Source organism: Pyxicephalus adspersus, chromosome 2, assembly GCF_032062135.1.
Source record: "Pyxicephalus adspersus chromosome 2, UCB_Pads_2.0, whole genome shotgun sequence".
NCBI lineage: Eukaryota > Metazoa > Chordata > Amphibia > Anura > Pyxicephalidae > Pyxicephalus > Pyxicephalus adspersus.
The window spans coordinates 36971769-36988128 of record NC_092859.1 but is presented as its reverse complement, the minus strand read 5'-3'; the positions used below and the strand labels follow the sequence as shown (position 1 = coordinate 36988128).

General features: G+C 36.2%; 1 protein-coding gene across 1 annotated transcript in view; it reads left to right on the top strand.

Moving 5' to 3' along the window:
- The window catches only part of ITK (IL2 inducible T cell kinase), a 28615-nt gene extending 12708 nt beyond the window's left edge, over positions 1–15907 (top strand). Inside the window, exons 5-17 of the mRNA XM_072400443.1 lie at positions 3593–3627; positions 4102–4232; positions 5076–5141; positions 6236–6290; positions 6769–6848; positions 7859–7992; positions 8116–8190; positions 8489–8660; positions 9394–9610; positions 9879–9943; positions 10934–11052; positions 12575–12732; positions 13414–15907. Of these exons, the coding sequence (XP_072256544.1) occupies positions 3593–3627; positions 4102–4232; positions 5076–5141; positions 6236–6290; positions 6769–6848; positions 7859–7992; positions 8116–8190; positions 8489–8660; positions 9394–9610; positions 9879–9943; positions 10934–11052; positions 12575–12732; positions 13414–13485 (1379 nt within the window). The 3' untranslated portion in view covers positions 13486–15907. The remainder of the gene's footprint in view (positions 1–3592; positions 3628–4101; positions 4233–5075; positions 5142–6235; positions 6291–6768; positions 6849–7858; positions 7993–8115; positions 8191–8488; positions 8661–9393; positions 9611–9878; positions 9944–10933; positions 11053–12574; positions 12733–13413) is intronic.
- The last annotated feature ends 453 nt before the right edge of the window (positions 15908–16360 follow it).

Genomic DNA, 16360 nt, shown 5'->3' with positions numbered 1-16360 from the left:
GAAATTTTATTACAAAAAATGTCCCATTAAGCTGAAACTTTCATTGTAACTAATTGCAAGTCCAATAACAAGGAAAAGTAGACTGTTTAGAAAACATAGTTAACGTATATGAATCTTAACTGCCTATTTAGATGTTTAGTTGGAATACATCTTTATGTTGCCATTAAAACAGGGCCACCTGGGAGTTAGGAATATGCCAGGAAGTGAGCAGCTAACTTGGTTTATTTAACTGCTGTAGCTTCACCAATGGTGAGTTGAACCTACAACCACAAGTCACTTCCTCCTAGTGTACTGACTGCCTTGAAAAAAAAACTTTACAATATACTTTCATGCCTTTAAGGGTTTTCGTAGACTGGTAGAGCCTGCTCTTCAGTGCTCATTAATGATTCAAAGTCTTCACACTTTTAAAAACAAGGTGACAATTTACTGATCCTTCTAAAGTTGATCAATTTGTTGCCATTTGGCAATAGAAATGTCTCAGAAGTCAGTAGGACTAAACAATACCCTTCCCAATGGATATATGCTTTAAGGTTTGTGAGTAGTGGGAGTAACAATTACATAGTACCTGCAGTTAGTGCAGCTACACTCTTGATGTCACAAGTATCGAGTGAAGAACAGGTCATTTTGTTTTGATTGTGTGAGTGTTGTTTATTAATAAATAACTGGACTTGGGACTTGTCTAGACTTTCATACAGAAGCATTTAGTTGTACTTTATTACACAAAGGGCCTTAAAAATGCTATTGAGTTGTAAAAGGAGGAACTTAACAAGAGATTTACTCTCTCTATTTAACTTGGTGACTATTGTTACTAAGACTGATACCAACGGATATCTATATTTTTTGAGCTGTCTCAAGAACAAGAAGTAATGCTGGGTCTACGTGGACGGTTTAAAAAACGCATATAAAACCACATTAATATAAGCTTTTATTCACTTTTTCAAGCATTTTAAAGCTTGATTTGATAAACTCCTTTGTCGCATTTTACCGCCAATTGCAGCGATTTTACATAAGCGTTTATAAAATTTTTATTTTTAACCCTTTCAGGGAATGAGTAAGGGGTTTCATGTACCCCTGTATTCATTCCCCAGGGTGGGGTGGTGGAGATCTGGGAGTCTCCTTATTAAAGGGGGCTTCCAGATTCCAATGTCCTGCTACAAACGATTTAAAAGCTACCATTGCTTTCAATGGAAGCTTTCATAAAAAGCTTAAAAACTCTTGTAAAAGCCTTCATTGAGTTCAATAGGAGCGTTTTCAAGCATTTTCCCGTGTTTTAGGCATGTTTACCCTGCGTTTTAATTTTTTAAACGTTGCAAGCAACGGTGGGGAAACAGTCCATGTAGACTAAAGCTACGTACACACTTCCAATTATTATCGTTGGAAAACGAACGACGAACGATCCTGCACGATATATACGAACGATCGTATAGCACCGATCCTGCACATAGAGATAACGACACGATCGTTCGTAGATATTGTACACACAATAGATACGATCGTTTAAGCGATAGAGGAACTATGTGCACGACAGGAAAGTGAACGGACGTTCGTTCATCACGCATGCTCTGAACATGGACGATCAACGAACGACCGTACACACGAACGATGTTCAACGATCGTCATCCAATCCGATCCGCCGGTCCGGTCGTTCGTTTCCAACGAGTTTCCTCGTTCATCGGCGTCGTTGGTTACTTTTTTACGAACGATTTTTTGCCCAATCGATCGTTCGTCATTCGATTGGAACGATAAAAATTGGAAGTGTGTACGCACCTTAAGCCTAAGGGGAAAACTTAACCAACCAATAAAGTTCTGTTACTTAAAAAAAAGATATCTATTGACATTGAAGACATCTCACCTAACCTTCCGCTTATCTTTGGAAAGTTATAGGAAATTCTTCTCAACAGGGCAAAGAGAGATTATAACACTTACCCAAGGTCAAGTGCCAATGCTTTGTCCAGAAACTAATCTTCAAATCCACTCAATGTCTGAAGATTATTTGCACCATCCAGCACTTGATTGGCTCTAGTACTGTGTACTCAAGGGAGAGCGAGCATTGGCAGGCAACCAGGGAACCCATTTGGACAAATAGGGCTAGAGGAATGTACAGAGGTCTGGGATAACACCAAGGATTCATTAGGGTGAGTCCAGGTGACAAGGACAGGGGTCAACCCCAGAAAGTTGGAGATTTAAACAAATATTCTAAGCAATCAAAGAGTTTCAGGCCAGGAGGAAAAAAAAGTTTATACTATAAGTCAACCAGCCAGGTGGATAATTTAGGCAGCAAACAGAGAATGGTCAAGAGGTATCAAAATTGGCAACATCAGGAACAAATGAAAACCCTATCAATCCGTGCAACACTATGCTATCACAAACAATATGACCATGTTCATGTGAAGCTTTTAAACAGAAAGTGGCCAATCATCAGAAGGTGTGGGGTCAGAAACAGTCAAGGAAATGTGGAGTGGCTGCAGCATGGAGTATGTAAGCAATTGGCAGTGACCACAGACACAGGTCCTATTTCTTGAGACTTGTCTGGCATATGCTTTCACCCAGACTGACCCTTTGGCATGTATGTGCTCCTTTAGAGGCTCAAAGCTTTGATTTGTCCCATGTGCTATGCGAATACATTATATAGATTAATACAATGTATGTAATAATAAGACACTTTGTTTGGAGAAATAACCCAGCACTATATAGAACAAAGCTTTCCATTTAATATTGCAGTTACATTTTCTTTGTGGAACGACATTCCTAGAATATTTATGAAATCTTAGGCTTTACGTCAGGATTTTTCTAAATCACCAGACAGTACATTAATTGTTATGCAACAGGACAAACGTCTGGAAGCAAAAAAAGTGAAAAGAGACAAAAAACATACAGAGTACATCAGTTCTATGGCTTTTCTTACGTATATATTATATTGTAAGACATTTCCAACAGGGTGGTCTGAAATGTAAAAAATAACATACCTTAGGCTAGATTTTAGGTATTTTGACTCTGGTGTGCACCACGTGATATTATACAGAAAGACTTTCAAAGCTAATGAAAAGTGGACCTCCTAATAATAGACATCAGTTGGGGAAAACAGTGGGTCTGATTTATTAAAGCTCTCCAAGGCTGGAGAGGATATACTTTCATCAGTAAAGCTGGGTGATCCAGCAAACCTGTTCTTTATTAATTGTTATTTGCTAGAAAATGTTTTGAATCCAGGACCAGATCCATTCCAGGTTTGCCGAATCACCCAGCTTCACTAATGAAAGTGTATCCTCTCCAGCTATTGGGAAATATAATAAATCAGGCTCAGTATGTGAGCTTTACCAGATAAAACTGTTTTGAATTTCACATTTTGAATTTTACATATTTTATTTTTTACATTTTCAATAAAAACATATTCTGTAAAAACAAAAAGTTTAATTTACCTATAGATGATCTACTCTTATGTACACTAATGTAGGACTATTTTAAAAAGCACTACATTGTTCTTTTTTGAAGCTAAAGCTTTTCAGTTCAATCCACCATATGGACCATATTTTGTTTATAAATATTTTTTAACATTCTACTCCCCTCTTATGATATTTTTTATTCTTATTTTAAGGGAAACCTCTGCCTCCCACTCCAGATGATAACAGGGTGAGTGTTTCATGTACGTTTGTTACCAAGACTCATTTTATATTGAAAATTTGTTAGCAATGTCCCTGAATCACAGTAGTATGTGAGTATTCATGTGAGCTCAATCACACCACTATGTTCTGTAATGCATACAATTGTGTGCTGTAAGGAATATTGCCTTATGTTGTATTAGACTAGATATTCAAATTTAAGTTGTCCCTACCAGTTGATTTGACACCTACCATATTTTTGTCCAACTACTGGTGTGTTCTAGTGGTGTATTTGAATCCTATTCAAGATGCCAAACCATTGGCAACATAACCTTTTATTGCCATTCCTTCAAAGGTCTAAACAACTATGTAGTTAGGAGTGACAACAAAAATCGTTTTTGCCTAAGAATAGGAAGCTGTGCAATTCACCTGTCACTGAGAAAATGTTTATCTGACACGTAAATGTATTCACTGGTTTAAATACATTTTTCTATGTGTTGCTCAGTCAGGCTGGTCATTGGCTTTATACGATTACACAACAGAAAACTCGGAAGAACTGGCACTCCGCAGAGGGGAAGAGTATCTGTTAGTGGACACTTCTGAACAGCACTGGTGGAAAGTACAGGATAAAAATGGGTAAGTGGATACTAATGAGCTCTGACAATTATTTTATCAATTCTGGGTGTCAGGAATTTCAGGGTTCTTAATATATAAAGGTGATTTACATTTATGCTGTTCATTTAGGACTTAAATCCAGCATCATTTTTGGTACCTTTGTGATTTCCTTTAGCCACATACTTGTCCAATGTCGGTGCCCGCATTAGAGGTAAACGTCCAACTAGCAATGCCATCAAAATTTAGGGGTGTTTTTAAATTCCACGCAAGGATCCTTTCCATTTCTAAGACCACCAATATTTGTCCCAGTACTTGTAACAGACATGACCATTGTTTCTGATGATCAGACACAGTTCAGGATAAGAAATGAATGATAACATACATGCTACCTATGGCCAATACATTGGCTTAAGCGGCAGTAGCTCGGCACTAGTAGATTTTCATACATTTTCTCTGGATCTGAAAGTGTACAACAAACGTCACACTACCTTCCTCATTGTAAATTTAATTGGGGATTGTTTTAGGGGTCCCTAATGCTATTCCCTGGTCAAGTTAAAGACCGATGATCTACTGATTGGTAAACTGCAATATATATCACATTTGTATTGAGTTTTTTTTTAATACATTTTAAGGCTGGGTATAAGGTCAACAAAGTACAGATTATCATTGGTGAGGTACGTACATGTGCTTACAACACTTACACTACAGATAGCAGGAACAAAGGCTGCTCCAGATCCGTTAGGCTATCCTGAATGTGGAACCAAAGAATTAGAATTATACTTTAACATTTAGCAATCATCTTCTTTTCTCCATAAAGGCCTCTGAGCGTGAAGCATGATAATACAATTATATATCTTATTTCAGGCATGTGGGATATGCTCCAAGCAGTTATTTGGCAAAGCAAAGTGAAGACAGTCTGCTGGGCTATGAGTAAGTACTAGCACTGTGTTTGGAAAATATAACTATAATGACCGGTCATAGATACGGATATAAGTCTGGACATATAAAGACTAACGTTGTTTTCATGACCCAACTTTTCCAAGCCTTTTTGGGCATTATGAACAGGGGCTATGTTTGCCGTAATAACGATTTGGGGAACCAAAGTGGAATAATAAATTAATGTTTATTTTATTGATTTATTAATAATAATAATAATAATAATAATTATATCAATAATATTATTAGAGTATGCTAAAAAATCCATAAGACTATACAGATACTCACTGATATTCTTTATTCACTATTCCCTCTAGAAGTTTTTTACTCCAAACTTGGTTGGTACTCACCTCCTGTAGCTTCTAGACTTTGCATTCTAATAAATCCAGCTATGCAAACCACCAAAAATGACCGGGTAGCTCACCCTCGGCTTCGTGGGGGGAGTTGCTTTCTCTCTACAGGCTTTTCACTTCTCAGTTTGACATGGTAATTAAGTCTGTATAGGACTTTTTGTCCTAGAGTGATGACACCAACTGAGACTGTGCCTGTGCAGGAACAGTATTATCAACCAACGTGAGCCACAGAAAAAAAAAAAACTTAAAAAGAAAAATGTAGTATAGTGTAATAATATATGTGCTATGCTTATGAGTATTAAGTTATCCTTAAATGCCAGCGGTGATTTCTAAATATTTACCTATGCATGTTAGAAACCATATATTTCTTTATTTATCTTTCACTTTTCCTTGTTTATTGGGTGAGGCCACGCAAATTATTCCCATATGCCACTGGCCTGACCGTCCATCTAGAATTAATGTGCACATACTGCTTAATATTACAGAACAGGTTTATACAGGGTCAAACATTGGCTTACTCAACATTGACTTACTTATTACATTGACTTACTCAACCCAACAGCCAAAAATGAGGAATAAGGACATTTTATTGTGTGATTTAGAAGATTGTATTCTCCTTGGTCTTGTTTAGTTGGGGTTCTGCACTCCATTTGCCTGCCCCTACCCTGTCTGGTTATACTTAATTTTATAAATTTGCCCTGGAATATATGTGTTAATCTGCCTCTTTGATTTTAGATGGTACAACAGAAATATTAGCAGGAACCAAGCTGAAAAGCTTCTAATTGATCAGGCAAGTTCTATTTTCTATGCATTTTTTTTATTAGAATCTTTGGAAAGCAATTTTTGAAGCAATATTTGATCGAAATGTTTCCTATTTTTGCTGGTGTTACATAGACTTACAGTATGTTGCCAAATAACCTATCCTGTAGTATATAAAGCAGTGATTCTGACATAACGATGTGTGCATTCACAGTATTTTAAATATGCCCTCTTCTTTAAACTGGTGATATTTATACATTTAGATGATATTTAGACATTTATTGATTATGTGCAAAGTGCAGTAACCTCCTGAAGCAATCAGGTTTTGTTTTTTGCTCCCCTTACTGTAGAAAATGAAAATCATATTGATTGTAGAGGATACCTGCATTTTCAAATAATCATTAAGTATTATTCAGTTTTGTTAAAATACACTATTGTTAATTAATTGATTTATGCTTCTTCTGGTTTTCTATTTTATTTATTTGTTTGTTTGGTTTTTTCCTGCATAGGGCAAGGAAGGCGCTTTTATGGTTCGAGACTCAAGACAACCAGGAATATACACCTTATCGATATTTACAAAGTCTCTAGGGTAATATTATTATTCATCTTCTATCACAAACAATCTGTGCATATGATGCTTCTGTATGGGAAGTAATAGTTTATCATCATATAGATCCATAATCCTCCATTAATCCAAGAATCCTGTTCCAGCCTTAAAGTCCAACCAAACTTCAAAAAGAACAGGGCAAATTCCAATAGTAATCAGGCTGAAAAGCAAATGGGTGGACCGAATCTCCTTTATGGGTCAGATATGCTGTGAAATACATGGTTTTGTACATATTTTTTTATTAAGTTAAAAACTTAAAAAAATGAAAATTTTTGTTTTTGCTTTATTTGTTTTTTAAGAATAATATGTAGTTTTCTGTGCAGCCTTTACAATTGCCAAAAGGAACCTGTTGTTTACAGGATTCAGTAGCTCAAGCTGAATGTGTCCAAGTAATGACCCAGTTGCAGTTTGCAGTCATTAAAACTTTTTTTTTAAAGTACCTTAATTTATCTTGGTATTAACCTGTACACAGACTGTAGACTGTGAAAAGTATAGGCAGAACTAGAAGCCAATTAGATACTCTGCACTGTAATTCTGCTGACAAAAAATGCTGAGAGAATTAGAGGGCAGACCAATGAGGATGATGGGACTGCTCCTGCTCCTTCACTGTCCATTTACATGCTGGGGGCAGAACAATTGAATTGTAATGCCCATATGGCTTCACGCCACAAACCCAGCTGTGCTGTATGGCAGAACTCTGTATATCTCATGGCTGAATGCACGGAAGTACAAATCTTTTGGCAGATAAAACATGTATTTTACCTGCTGTGTATTTAGCTGTTTCCATGGATTTCAGATTTGAACAAGCCTTGTGTACTGTATATGTTACATTGAAAATTTTGAAACACATAAACATATGATCATCTAAAAAAATGACCCAAAAGCATTCTAGTTTACTGTAAATTATGATACAAATCAGCTTTTTTTCCGCATAAACAGCATTTTCCTTTGGTGTATTCTTTAAACATTTATTTATTAATTTACTCCTACAGAGATGGAATTCAAACAGTGAAGCATTATCATATCCGACAAACAAATGACACCCCCAAGAAATACTATGTGGCTGAGAAGTTTGTGTTTACCACTATACCCCAACTCATCAACTACCACCAACACAACTGTGGGGGTATGGATATATGAATTCTTTTTTTTATTTTAATAATATAACTTAATATGATAAAAAATAGATATATAGATAAAAAAATCATCACTTTGTTACTAATTCCTCATGTTCTTGATACATATACAGGTCTGGTATCGCGGCTCCGCTTTCCGGTCTGCTACTGGAAGGAGACAACCCCTGTCACAGCTGGACTGAGCTATGGTGAGTCTACTGTATAAATATATTATGTTTGTCCATATTACCATTGTTTTGTAAATGTGCAAAGTAAAATTTACAAAGCAATTTATACTTTAAAGGTTAAGATTCTGCCTTCACCTTGAACTAAATCAACATAGAGCAGCACTAACCATATTTCCCATACATATTTAGCTTCAGTAGCTAGGTCCTGATCTAGTAAAGGTTACATCCAACTATCAAAGACAAGAATTTCACATAAAACCTGTAGTAGTATTGTTGCATGTGCCTCGTCTTGTAATCAGTCCATTTTGTCTCTTTACAGGTAAATGGGAAATTGACCCCACACACTTGACATTTATTCAGGAGATTGGCAGTGGACAATTTGGAGTGGTAAAGTTGGCATCTTGGCAAGGAACCAAAAAAGTTGCCGTAAAGATGATTCGGGAAGGGATGATGTCAGATGAAGACTTTGTGGAGGAAGCTCAAGTTTTGATGTAAGAACAGTTTTAAATTTACACAATTAAGAATTTAGTGGACTTATGCAGTAAGGTAATCGGCATACCCTCAAAATTGACCTTAGACTGTATTGAAGATATATGACTATGGTGGGACATTAAATTGTGAGCCCCTTTGAGGGACAGCTAGTGACATGACTATGGACTCACTGTACAGCGCTGTGTAATATGTCGGTGCTATATAAATACTGTGTAATAATAATAATATTAATGTATTTCCCAAAGAGTTGATATTAGTAGAGTTGTGGACTTTGCTTTGTTTGAAATTGGAACGTTAAACATATTCATACAAAAAGACAAGCCAATAAAGCTAACAGAAACTGAATTAAATGTTTGCAATTTAATTAAAGTATGGAAAAGCAAAATGTACACTACAGTTAGCATCCAATAAAAATGATTCATTTTTGAAGATAAAATTGAGGTTTTCTTTTGTGGCCATTCATTGTTCATTGCACATCTTTACTGTATTGTACATTGTGCTATTAGTAAAAGCAGTGCATAGAGAATTCTGTTAAAGGTGAAAGTTTGGAGATTTAGAGTTCCTTTTAATAAATAGGAAGTTATATTTTTAAAGTGTGGAAGAAACATAGCAATTCAGAGAAAATGCAAACTTGGACACATTTTGCACAGAATGTTGTCACAATGCCATCAATCACCCAGCTAAAAATTCTGATTCTTTATCTCAAATTATGTCCTTCTTTCTTTTTTACAGGAAGATGTCTCATCCAAAACTTGTGCAGCTGCATGGTGTATACACCCAACAAATGCCAATCTTTCTAGTGTTTGAGTACATGGAACATGGCAGCCTGAATGACTACTTACGCAGAAACAAGGGGACGCTATCAAGGAGCACAGCTCTTGGGATGTGCCAGGATGTCTGTGAGGGCATGGAATATCTGGAGACCTCTAATTTCATTCACAGAGACCTAGTAAGGGCCATTGCCTCACCTATTTTCTATCTTGTGCCGAAAGACTATTTACCAGTAGCAGCTATTCAGATGTAATCAGCCCATCTTAGAAACAGCTCAAAATGTTGGATTAGTCAGATAATGGGTTTCTTCGCTTTACCTACTGCTCTGTAAATTTAACATTATGTAAGCTGCTTTGTATCTAACCTATACTATACATTTTATAACTTTTGTATCGTCACTAAACTTTAATAATGTTGCTCTGAAAAAAATACTTTCTGTGTCACAGGCTGCTCGGAACTGTCTGGTTGGAGAGTCATTAGTGGTTAAAGTGTCAGATTTTGGGATGACCAGGTAAGTGGACAAAGATTGTTATTAACATGTCACATGATTGATGACATATGGTTCCCTGTAGATTAATAGTCGGGTTGTCCACTCACACTAAGACCCTGATTTACTAAAGTTCTCCAAGGCTGGAGAGAATACACTTTCATCAGTGAACCTGGGTAATCCAGCAAACCTGGAATGGATTTCCTAAAAGTCATTAGCTATTTGTTTGCAAATGTTTTCAATCCTGGACCAGATCCATCCCAGGTTTGCTGGATCACCCAGCTTCATTGATACTGAAAGTGTATTCTCTCCAGCCTTGGAGAACTTTGATAAATCAGGGCCTAAGACTTTCCTATATATTGGTAAAACTGACACTCAGACGCACTCGTCAGTTCTCTTTCACTAATGAATACATGGGTTCCCAGATCAGCGTTGATCCTCAAAACTGTTCAATTGCCCTAAAGTTTTCCATACAATTTTTAAAAAATCACCACGCAAGACTTAAAGTTCTTCTAAGCACTTTAGGTTTTATTCTAATCTAATTAACAGGCATTTTGAATTCACATTACCATGGTAAATGTCTGCATATAAAGCAATATGCTGTCAATTTATAGGGCTGTAGGCCAAACTAAAGGGTAGACATGGCTATTTTCTAATAGAATTAGCAAGTAGGCTAACTTTTAAGCAGCTACAGCAACAGCAAGGGTGACAATGATGTTGTGATTTTACTGCAACCATTTTATCCATTTTTTACAAGGATCAAAAAGTGTATATATATATATATATATATATATATATATATATGTATTTTTTAAATATTCCAAGGGGTACTTAAAAAAAAAATAAAGCCTACACCACACCTACTTTAGAATGCAGTTTCCTGTTCTCCCACTTCATTGCTAAGTGCAGTTTTTGGGCTTTGATATAGGCAACCTTCGGACTATTAGCTAACTTCTAGAGAGTCTTTTGTTGGCCATTACTTTTTTACCTTCTAAGCTGTTAATATTTTTCTAGGTTTGTACTTGATGACCAATACACCAGCTCATCAGGCAGTAAATTTCCAGTAAAATGGTCAGCTCCAGAGGTCTATCAATATGGACGCTACAGCAGCAAATCAGATGTCTGGGCTTATGGTATGAATTTTTTATTGGTAATTACATTCACTCCATGCCATTTGGATGCCATTGCTGGCTTCTTTCTAAAAAAGCATGTTCGAAAAAAAAGGAATGTGTAGTTCTCTTCTTACTTATAATATAGATATAGGTTGAGCCACCTCTTCGAATTGCATAAATGAAATAAAGAAAAGAGATTTGTTGCTCACAAATTTGTTTTAAATCTTAATTATGTATTTTTACATATTAGATCAATACATAATTACAAACAATCAAATGTGAAACTTAAACCCCAGACTTGTTCAACAATTCACAGGAATAAGGATTATACAAAACTATACATACGTTCTCCTAATAACAATGTTTATACAAGGAAAGAATGAGGACCGTGTTTTGCCGTATAAAAACTGACGCATTTCGCCATGAATAGGCTTCTTTAGGGATATTGATAATTAACGAGCTTAACAGTCTGTATGTACATATAAATATAAATATCAAACATTTTACATTCTATATTCATCATATCATAGGTTGTTCAAAATACCATACTGGAAAAACAGTGAATTTGTAAATGCTAATACATATATAGAACATTACTGTAATGATATAAGTCTTGTACTACTTGTATATTGGTTAGCCTTAATAAAATGAAATCATAAGTTGTGGTATTACTTACTTGCTGGTGTTGAAAAATCATAAAAGAAAGCATGGAAAATGAAGTGGGGAAGGTAATGAAATAAGTAGTGATTGATTTTCATACGACAAAAATACGGTCCTCATTCTTTCCTTGTATAACCTTTGTTATTAGGAGCACGTATGTATAGTTTATGCAACCCTTATTCCTGTGAATTGTTAAACAGGTCTGGGGTTCAAATTTCACATTTGATTGTTTGTAATTATGTATTAATCTAATATGTAAAAATACATAATTAAGATTTGAAACTAATTTGTGAGCTGCAAACCTCTTTTCTTTTCTTTAACACTTTGTTTCATTTAAAAAAAGCATGTTGCTTGTCTGTCTCCAAATTATTTTCTGAGCAAATGATCAAAATCACAATCCGTGATCTGAATAACTGGTCCAGGTCAGAAAAGCCTTTGGATTGGTATGACAGTGGGCACCTTGCATTTGCAAAGAAAGATGTCAGATAGACAAACAAACTTATACATAGATACTATGTTCCCCACCAAAAGATATATAATTTTGTGCAGCCCTTCCTGCAATTCAGAAGGGTCTAGTCCAGGGGAGTCCAACTCTACACCTTAGGTGCCACACACAAGCCAGGATTTTTATCTAAACCAGGACTGTCTAGTTCTAGTCCAGTTTCTAACCTATTTTTTTGTTCGAATATGTTCTGCATGCATGGGACCCAGCCATAGAAAATATTAACCGTGTTGAACATATGCCCTGAGCTAGGAATTTAGTTTATTACAAGCAAGAGATGTCCGCCTGTAATTTGTACACTGCCAAATGAGTATGGATAGAATGTGATACAAAATCTTTATGCTCTGTGACTAATATAACACAATTGTGCGTCCTGTGCAGGTGTTCTGGTTTGGGAGATATTCAGTGAAGGAAAGACGCCCTTCGAGCACCTTAGCAATGCAGATGCTGTGAAGGAAATATCAGCTGGTCTGAGACTCTTCAAGCCTAAACTGGCCACAGAAAAAGTGTACCAACTAATGCACAGCTGCTGGCATGAGGTAAGACGACAGGGATTCAAATAATGTATATCTATGTAATTATTATACTAGAGATTTAAATTGTGCACCAAACCATGAAAAACAGGTAAGATTGTGCTTTGTTACCCTAAAGGAACTGGACATACAAGGCCTGATTTATTAAAGCTCCCCAAGGCTGGAGAAGATACACTTTCATAAGTGAAGCTGGGTGATCCAGAAAACCTTTGTTAGCAAATAGTAAATGACTTTGAAGAAATCCATTCCAGGTTTCCTGGTTTTACTAATGAAAGTATATCCTCTCCAGCCAGGAGAGCTTTAATAAATCCGGCCCAGAATGTCTGCTCATGCAGGTAAGCCCCATTGAGATGTCCAATGTACATCAGAAGATCTTACATGATCATTTAGAGTGACAGATGAATAAATGAGCCATTAACAAACTAAAACTAAATGATTGGCCATTCCTGATCAGTCCAGGGGGTCGTCATTGATGAAGAACCTCCGGTGGACCACCATTCACATCAATGATGTTCATTTTGAACAACAGTTATCTGATGTGTGTACATACTGTGGCTTTATTAGGCTGGAGATATCACTATAATTTGTATATTACGTAATCTACCCTATGTCATGTAGCTAGTTAACTTTAAAAAGATTGACAGCTATGTGGCCCCGTTAATGTCTGTTTTCTTCATCCATAAACAGAAACCAGAGACGCGTCCAGGTTTCAATCGTCTTTTGAGAGAGATCACAGACCTTGTGGAATCCGAATTGTAAAGTGACTGAGGATGTAACCACTAAGTCTAGGGGTGCACAGATCAAAGGATGGTACAACATTCTGTCTTAAAGGGGCTTTCAGTTTTCCCTATAGATTACGGTAATTTCTTCCACCTTCTTTATAGAAGATGACAATTCCTGCAGGATTTATGTTTTCAGGCTATCATCGTGAGTCATGTCTATTGAGAAAATGCCTCTCTCAGCTTTCTGTAAGGCTATAAAGCTGCAAAGTACAAAAATGTATGGCAGTTATTCTGTGAACTCTCACATACGAACAATGAATCCAGGAATGACTTTTGTAACTGTTGCTTTGCAGACATCAAAAAGTGTGAATGAGACAAGGCTGTAGAAAACAACACCAAATGGAACTGTCGAATTGTGAAATTCATTGTCTATCTTTCTCCTGGTTAATGATGTTAACAACATTTAGATTGCAATTTGCCTTATTTTGGCACAGTTTGTATTGCTTAAAAACAGCGCAATATGTGATGGACATCTCTTATAATGACACATGAAAGTAAAGTGATGGTTAAAAACTATGATGTCATTTTGGGGTGCCAGGAGATATATGGTCTCTGCTGATTATTTCTAAGTACAGGTTGAAGTTTAAAAATCCGGCACCCTCTGTTCCTAAGTAGTGCCAGATTATCGAAAATTCTGGATTTCTTATGGTTATATATGCTGTATATATTTAACAGAAAATGAATACTTGTACAGTCCTTTAAATGGATGCTGAATCCAAAATGGGGCCATACAGCAGCAAATAAATGAGAAGGAATGAGCAGGAAAGCACGTGCAAGCAAGACCCAACAGCTGATTCTGGAGTACAGTGCCATCAAAACATAAACAGCCCCTCCAGAAAACAGTGTAAATTTGAAAATACGCTTCGAAATCTATGCCGGAAATCTGAAGGAACCGGATTATCGATGGCCAGATTTTTGAATGTCAACTTGTACTTACATTGGTTTTACAGTTTGTTCATAGGACAAGTTCACTTTAAATTTACAAGGGAATATGTTATACTGCTATCTGCTGGTCAGAAGTGGTACTGCTATGTTTACCTTATAACACATAACCTAAAAATTCAGTTATCATTGTATATGTAATACAGTATTTATCAGAAAATATATTGTGGATTTGTTTGTAGTTTTATAGTGCAGTAAGACATAGGCCTACAAGCAAATCTGGTTCTCAAGTTGCCACTAGACCTGCGATGATTGTGCCCTAATCAAAATGATTGGGGCCAGCTTATAAAATGATATTACATATATTTGTGCAGACATCCACCTGGCTCACCAATCCAAACAATAAACCCTTGCTAGTTGGTAGTTTCTGCATCTTTGCAAGGTTTGCTTAGCTATTACCATGATTCTAAGGAACCATCATTATAAAGAGTGACTACTCAGCCTAAAGGCATTGGGGTGACCAAGATGTACTCCTTAACTTCAGGTCACTACCTGGCAAGGTGGTCTGACAGGGCTTGTAAATGTAAGGACTGTTTGTACAGAAATACAAATCCTTTGGCAGAGAAAACAGATGCCATATTGGATTTTCAAATGTGTATGTAGCTGTTTGGCTGGAGCTGAGCTTTAATAAATTACAGCTTTTAATAATTTAAAGGTTCAAGTAACCACTAACTCATAACGCAAATGGTTTGTAATTGTCATATATGATTGTAATTTTAATTGGCTCTTTTTGGTTCCTATTGCCGAAATTTGTACAGTTCATTTAAATGAGCCAAAGGAGCCTTCCATTTTTATTTATTCATAAAAAGAAGAAACATTAGTAGCCCCTCTTGTATACAATATATATTGCTTGATTTGTCTACAGGGGCCATAAAAGAGTGCAGTACTCACCGGTTCAGTTGTTACCCCAGTCCTCCTGCATTGTAAGTGGTGATGTCAATGGCCCACCTACATGCCAATTGTAAGACAAGAACACCAATGGACAGGTGCCATGGGACTGAGGTGTATGCTGAGTAACTGATAGTTAAACCCCTAGACAAGACAAACAGTAATATGTGTATGCAGGGTGGGAGCTACCAGTACTTATTTCCGTCTGTTGCTGCACTAATAACTACTTTAGTTAAAAAGTGAAGGGAAACAATGGTGTAAGACACTGGACTACCTATTCGATTGGTCCTATTGCAAAAAAAGAAGTAAAATTGTATATGATGTGTTTTTGAAAACCTCGTTTGTAATACAATATTTTTATTTTCAGCTTGGTTGTCCTGGCAAATAGCCTGCTTTTGTTCCATTTTAGCTCCATTGCCTGCCAAAGTACACATTACAATCCAAGACTGAAATATCATTTTGACTAGTGGAACGAATTGTTCACATTCACAAAATCTCATAAAATGTATTACATATATAGTTATTTATTTTAAATCTCATGTTGTATTTTCTATTAAAATTGTGTTTACTATCAAGCTGCTGATTTAAATTTGTTATATTGTTTTATAACGGTATATGAATTTTACAATGTTCTACTAATAATCACACACAATTAAGTTAATAATAGTATAGTGTTGTTTCCCATAAGATGTGCCACAAGCCACCTAGCCTCTGCCTTGTTAAACATCTTTACATCAGATATTTATATTGATTTTATTTTGCACAGGATTTTATTAAAACCACAGGATGTATGTACTATAAACAGAACTAGACTCTCCAATCCTTCATTTTAGAGAAAGGTAGTATCTTAGCCTTTGCTTAGATCTTAGAAATGCCATGGTACTGCACCAGCATTGTGAGGGTTGAACGTTTATTTGACATAAACACCTTTAGAGATGTCTGCAAAAAGAATACCTGCTGATCCCTCCAGAAACCCATGATGATACAACATCCTGTGCAAATCTCAAGCATTGTTATTACAC